The 7,191-nt window shown below is 43.1% G+C and overlaps 1 protein-coding gene across 2 annotated transcripts in view; it reads right to left on the minus strand.

The window, feature by feature from the left end:
* The window catches only part of MARS1 (methionyl-tRNA synthetase 1), a 29,344-nt gene extending 27,692 nt beyond the window's left edge, over positions 1-1,652 (minus strand). Inside the window, exon 1 of one of the 2 annotated variants that reach the window (XM_063119235.1) lies at positions 1,458-1,652. In XM_063119235.1, the coding sequence (XP_062975305.1) occupies positions 1,458-1,560 (103 nt within the window). In that variant the 5' untranslated portion in view covers positions 1,561-1,652. The remainder of the gene's footprint in view (positions 1-1,457) is intronic. The other variant, XM_063119236.1, reaches the window with a different exon arrangement.
* Between the last annotated feature and the right edge of the window lie 5,539 nt (positions 1,653-7,191).

Genomic DNA, 7,191 nt, shown 5'->3' on the forward strand with positions numbered 1-7,191 from the left:
ATAGACAAATTAGGACTTTATCCCACACACAAAAAAGAGAGCTGTTCTGTTCAATACAACCTTTGAACACTACTCTGATCAGGGGGGACAATGACAGGCAGCAACTCATGGATCGGGAGTGGGTGTATGCGTGTGTGTGTGTGTTGGAGGGAGATGATAGAGCATCCAAAGGATCCCGCTGCTTCTTTGCCTGAAAATCCTTTCCCCTTCCTTGCAAAGATTGCCAGCGTTTTTGTCAAAGAGCTCCTGTGGTTTTGAAAGCTGCACAGCAAGCCAAAAATTCAGCAGGCAATGCTTTTCCTATCAGTAGGCACTGCAGAAAACTTCATCTGTCAAACTTCTATTTGCCATGCAACTGTTTAAGCACAGAAGACCTGCCAGAAAAAATCTGAATAACCCTCACAAGGGAAGACAGAGGAGGCAAAGCTTCCTGGCAATAAAAAAAAAAAGGATGCCCAACATATAGGAAATAAATACTATATGGAGGATCACACCTTTTAATATAAAATTTACTTAATCCAGAAGAACAACCATCCCCTGATTCTACACTCATAATCACTAGTGGGTTTGGATTCTCCAATCTTCACCCCACCTGCCTTATGTATGGAGCATCACCAGAAGATAACAAAAGTCCATCACTTATCCTGGTTAAGCAAAGCTGTAATTGCAAGACGGCAAAGAAGGGAGTCCTTAAAATAAGGATACAAAGAGATGTGTGCAAAAAGACAGGGAATAGATTTGGGGTGGGGGTGGGGGTGGGAAGGAATCCTTTAGTGGAAAATCTATTTAATTCTGCTTTTTCATGTTTAGTTTGTTTCGAGTGTTACGTCGGAAAATCCCCACGTCAGCCACCTGGGAGGTGGGAAGGGCAGGGAAGGGGATATTTCATAGGGTGACCATATGAAATGGAGGACAGGGCTCCTGTATCTTTAACAGTTGCATAGAAAAGGGAATTTCAGCAGGTGTCATTTGTATGCATGTCGCACCTGGTGAAATTTCCTCTTCATCTCAACAGTTAAAGCTGCAGGTGCTCTGCCCTCTTTTAAATCTGGCCACAGTATAGCTGCAGTATAGCTCCTGCAGCTTTAACTGTTGTGATGAAGAGGAAATTTCACCAGGTGCAACTGTCTTTAACAGTTGCATAGAAAAGGGAATTTCAGCAGGTGTCATTTGTATGCATGTCGCACCTGGTGAAATTCCCTCTTCATCACAACAGTTAAAGCTGCAGGAGCTATACTGCAGCTATACTGTGGCCAGATTTAAAAGAGGGCTGCAGCCTTAACTGTTGAGACGAAGAGGAAATTTCAACAGGTGTGACATGCATACAAATGACACCTGCTGAAATTCCCTTTTCAATACGACTGTTAAAGATACAGGAGTCCTGTCCTCCTTTTTATAGGGTCACCCTATAACATTGAGGGAGCTCCCCACAATTCGTTGCCCTCTCAAACACTCACCATCGTGCGGGAGCCAGCGCAGCTCCACCGGGGCGCCGGTGGCTTGGGCAGCCGCCAGCACCTTCAGCCCGCCGGGGCTGCCTTTGCTAAGGAACAGCTTCATGCTTTCCGCCCTTCCTCTCGCTTCCGACCACGTTCTGCTGATGCAACGAGCCCGGTCCTTGCTTGCTAAGATTACCCGTCGACTCTCGGCCCACGTCGGCTGGGAAGCCGGCCGGTCCCTCCCTCACTTCACACGCCCACTTTGGGACCTGCGCATGCGTGCTCCGCCATCCCCCCAAGTTGGACTACAAATCCCGACATGCAAGGCGCATGAAACAGGAAGTTGTGGGGGGGGGAAAAACCCGGAGTGGGAGGGAAGGGAGAATGTATTTACATTATTCCTGAAAGTCTCCAAAACCAGTGGACGCTGATGGCTCCGATTCCAGTGGGGCTGCGACACCATTCAGGGTTTCAGTCAGAACCAGGGAGCTATCCACGGTTAAAGTGGTTCGGCGCCTTGGATAGCTCCATTAGAGTTCTGGCTGAAACCCATTCACAGTCCCACCAAAATTGGAGCCACCAGCCTCCACTGTCCAAAGTGACCGACAGGGCAGGATCCAGATCAACTTAAATGAGTGGTGCAAGTAGGGCTGGACCTTGGGGCCTAAGTGCCACCTCCCATAGGGTGACCATAAGGAAAGGACAGCGCTCCTGCATCTTTAATAGTTGCATAGAAAAGGGAATTTCAGCAGGTGTCATTTGTATGCATGCAGCACCTGGTGATATCCCCTCTTCATCACAACAGTTAAAGCTGCACTTTTTTAGAGTGACCAGATACAAACGAGGGCAGGGCTCCTGCAGCTTTAACTGTTGTGATGAAGAGGGAATTTCACCAGGGAATGACACTTGCTGAAATTCCCTTTTCCGTACAACTGTTAAAGATGCAGGAGTACTGTTCTCCTTTCCATATGGTCACCCTAACCTCCCACTGCACCCTCCCTCATCCACAGGGGCCCTTCTCCGTGAGCCACTGCCAAAGGAAATGAGGCTGGTGGCTACTAGGAGGAGGGCTTTCTCCACTGTCGCACCCTGGCTGTGGAATGAGCTCCCCAGAGAGGTCCGCCTGGCGCCTACACTGTACTCCTTTCACTGCCAGCTGAAGACCTTTTTATTCTCTCAGTATTTTAACACAATTTTAATTTTATTCTTCTAATTCTGTATTTTAATCTTATATCAATTTTTGCTGCGTGGTTTTATCCTGGTTGTGCTTTTTATACTGTATTTTGTATTTGTGTTTTTAGACTGTTGGTTGTTTTATGATGGTTTTAATTTTTGTGAACTGCCCAGAAAGCTTCAGCTATTGGGCGATATAAAAATGTAATAAAATAAATAAATAAATAAATAAATTACTTGGGAGCAGATGTAATGATAAAAAGCTCAGCAGCACCTGCCTGTGCTGACAAACTTCATTCTCTTCTTGTCACCATGATGGAGCTATCATTTAAGTTAGTTTAAACGGGAAATTGCACCTGCTTAGAGTATATATTTTCTTAATTAGGAAGAGGCAGCGGTTTTATTGTTTAAATCTATTAGGTCTGGAGAAGCCATTTTAAAAAATGGAATGGCACTTGGAAGGGAAAAGAGAAACGTTAAGAAAAACATGGGCCATCTAAGCCCCCAACTACTCAAGATCATTAAGTTCAGGCTTTACAGTTAGCTAACTTAAGTCTCAATGATTTCAGTGGGTCTACTCTAAGGATGACAAAGTTTAGAATCAACCCACAGTATTTAAACCAGGGATAGGCAACCTTTTTTGGGCCTCGGGCACATTTGACACTTGCATAACAAATGGAACTAACTATTTTGGAGCTGCCTGTGGACTGTTGAGGGGGGAATCCTATTATTTGTATTATTAGTATTAGTATTTGTATTTGCATGCTTCATATTTTATATAGAATGAAATGGCAAAATCTGGCTTTGCTTGGATTGAGAGGAATTTCCAAAATGCTCATTCTTCATAACGCTTATTTATAAATGAAACTTACATGCTGAATGCCAGCTTCTCTGTGGCCTGCCTCTTCTTTGTTGTGTTTGCCAACCTTTTCTTTTTATTTTTGAAGAACAAAACAAATTCTATTCCAACAGCCAATAAAGGAGCAGCTTCATCCAAGTGAGAGGGACATTATTGGGGAGAGGATCAAGATACTGCAGCGGATTTTGGGAACAGGATCAAGATGCTGTGGACCGTCTCAAGATACTGCAATAACATGAAGCATGTTACCCCTGCCCTGTTTTATTAGCATGTTTACAACAGTCTCTAGGTACTTTAGTCACTCCTGCAACATATATGGAGGATACTAGGTGGAAGTCAGGTCCATGTGGAATTTGAGGTCGATGCTGCTAGGATGAAGAATTTCCATGATAAAGGATGCTCCTTATGACCTGAGCAGATGGCCATTTAACTGCACACTAGTAGTTTGTATTTGGTAAACAAATTCTTCTTAATAAGATGATACAGATAACCAAGTGTTTTAAGTCATCGATGGAGGCCTCTCTTTTTCTATCTCTTTCTCTGATGATTGTCACCTCTGTTTTTAAACATTGTTGCTGATGTCCTCGAGCATGTATAGGGTGACCATATGAAAAGGAGGACAGGGCTCCTGTATCTTTAACAGTTGTAGAGAAAAGGGATTTTCAGCAGGTGCCATTTGTATGCAGACAGCATCTGGTGAAATTCCCTTTTCATAGCAATAGTTAAAGGTGCAGGCGCCCTCCTCTCTTTTGTATCTGGTCAAGAGGGCAGGGCTCCTGCAGCTTTAACTGTTTTGATGAAGACAAAATTTCACCAGCTGCTACATGCATTCAAATGACACTTGCTGAAATTCCCTTTTCTATACAACTTTAAAGATACAGGAGACCTGTCCTCCTTTTCATATGGTCACCCTAAGCATGTACAGACTGCCCTTCCTTGGCTGACAAAAGGGCATAGAGCATTTGCAGAGTACGTATGTTTTGTGAAGTGAATGGCATGTGCCATTCTCCAATTTTTTGCTTCCCCCCTCTACTCCCCTTATCTCATTTTTAGATTGGGTTATCATATTGGCATAAGATTTATTTATTTATTTATTTATTTATTATTTAATTAATTTATATACCGCCCCACAGCCAAAGCTCTCTGGGCGGTTCACAAAAGCTAAAAACAGCAAACATTAAAAGTATACAAAATTTAAAAACCATAAGAGACATAAAAACAACAGTATAAAAACAGCAGCATCCATTTAAAACAACAATTCTGGGGTAAGTCTGCATTCTAGGCCTAATGACTTTAGGGTGCAATCCTATGTGTGTTTAGACAGAAAAAAGCCCTATACCTCACAACATTCACTGGGAATTGTAGGACTTTTTTCTGTCTAAACATGCAGGATTGCACTTTCTTGAAGACAATGACAGCAGCTTCTTTCTTTCTTTTAAATGAGCAAGGATACAGTGTGTCTGAGCATATGTAGAGAGTATTTTCTGTTATACAGGGAGTCACTTTTCAAATAAATTAGTGTAAGCGCTGAGTTCCACTGAGCCTGTATAGAATTCCCCTCTTTGAAAGGTAACATTGTTGAAATTCTTATTTCTTTTCTTTACCAAATATGTTTCATAGAAAGTTGGGAAATAATAATAGATGAAGTTTGTTATATTGCATCCAGTCCAAATTTCTCAAGAAAGGAGTTTTAGTTGGGGAAGGATGCAAGGCAATAAACACTGTTCTAGATGGCCTTTCACAGAGGCTGTATTTTTATTCTCTCAGTATTTTAACACTTAATTTTAACTTAAATTTAAATTTTACTGTTCTAACTCTGTATTTTAATCATATCAATTTTGCTGCGTGGTTTTATCCTGGTTGTGCTTTTTATACTGTATTTTGTATTTGTGCTTTTAACATGTTGGTTGTTTTATTATGGTTTTAATTTTTGTGAGCCGCCCAGAGAGCTTTGGCTATTGGGTGGTATAAAAATGTAATAAATAAATAAATAACCCCTATCATCCTGAGAGCTGAATTCAATTTTGTAGAAGCCCACCCCCTGCCCAGTACTTTGGCAGTACTGGGCAGGGCCAAAGGCAAAGGGGTGGAGCCAAGAGTTAAAGAGGCAGGCACAAAATACAACCATACCAGCATGTTGTAAGTTAAAGCTCTTACTGCCAGTAACTGAATGTTAGGAGAGGCATTTCAGCTTTAGAATGAGGAAATGGCTGCACAAAAGACAGGAAACCCACCAAATAATCGGTGGTTAGGTTAAAAGGGGGTTGGGCCACGGGAATGGGGTGTTACTGTCTGGGAAACCTGCAGAAAACTGGATTAGGACCCCAGGGCTAAGGTTCCTCACTCCTGCTGTATTTTGTTAATGCCAAGGTGGAAACCACCGAGTTGTGATTTATAAACACGCATCTAGATTTAAGTTCTTGATCAGCCTGATCCTAAACCTTTTCACTCAGAAGTAAGTCTGAGTTCAATGGGGGGCGCTCCCAAGTCTGCATACATAAGACTGCAACCATGCAGTAATCCTAACCGTCATTACTCAGAAGTACTCCCCACAGATCAAAGTGGGGATTTCTTGCTAAATAAGCAATTATGAAATGACAACCCCTATTTCACTGATTTCAATGGGATCTCACTTGCTTTAGGGATATCTGTTTCATATATACAAAAGCCTACAATAAATTATTATTATTTTTTAAAAACACACCATCCATATATGTTTACACAACGGGGCTTTGGGTCAAACAGTGTCTCTTTCCTGTCTTCTGGGCCACGTGAACAAAGAAGCTCGCATTGCAGCCTACAGGAAACCATTAACCTCCGTGGAAGCGGATGTGTGATACCTGTGCTTTGTGCTCTGTGCACCGAATTCATTTAAACAAGTGAAATGCTTCATCATTTCCCCCTGCCTTCATGAGACATGGAAAGAAGAACAATAAAGCAGATCCAGGAGCGAAAATGCCAGCTATTTCAGGAGTGTCCTCTCTCACAGTGATGTGCGTTCAGCAGGTAAACATAACTCTTGCTACTCTGCCCTTTCTGCTGTGGTTGTGAGTCAGAATAATCTGGGGCTATGTTCTTGAGCTTTTTCGGGGGGATTGGGGTATGTTCCCTGGATTCAACTTCTGTTCTCATCTCTGGGTACAGAAGGGGGCTTAACGAGTAGCCTCTTAGGTAGGGTGACCAACTGTCAGGATTTCCCCGGATTTGTCCTGGTTTTTGTTCTTTCCATGGTGTCAGGGGGGATTTTCTATAATTTTCAATAATGTCCTGGAATGACACATCTTCCCCTTTAAGGCTGCCATTAGCATGGCAGGAGGGAGTGACATGCTTTCTTGAGGTACATCATTCCCCCACCCCGAGCTCCAATTGAGGTCTTAAAGGGGAAAGTGGGTCATTCGTGGACATTATAGAAAAGGCCCCAGTTGGAGTGGATGGTGGTGGTGCAGAATGAAATCCTTTCCCCTCCTCTGGCGGGGGAATAACGTACTTTCTGCAGGACTCAGAAAGCTGCTTCTCCCCACACACACTAGGAGTCCTCTTTTTTGGTTTCCCAAATATGGTCACCCTACTCTTAGGCCCCAGTTGAATATTCTTTGACACTTCACACTTCCCCAAGCAGCAGGACGTTTTAGCGGGGCAGAGTTTTATGAGATCACTTTCCTGGTGAGGAGAGCGTTTTTGGACCAGGGGGCAGGACTTCTGGTCTGTGGCTTACTAACA

This window comes from Elgaria multicarinata, chromosome 3 (assembly GCF_023053635.1).
Source record: "Elgaria multicarinata webbii isolate HBS135686 ecotype San Diego chromosome 3, rElgMul1.1.pri, whole genome shotgun sequence".
In the NCBI taxonomy this organism is placed as follows: Eukaryota; Metazoa; Chordata; class Lepidosauria; order Squamata; family Anguidae; genus Elgaria; species Elgaria multicarinata.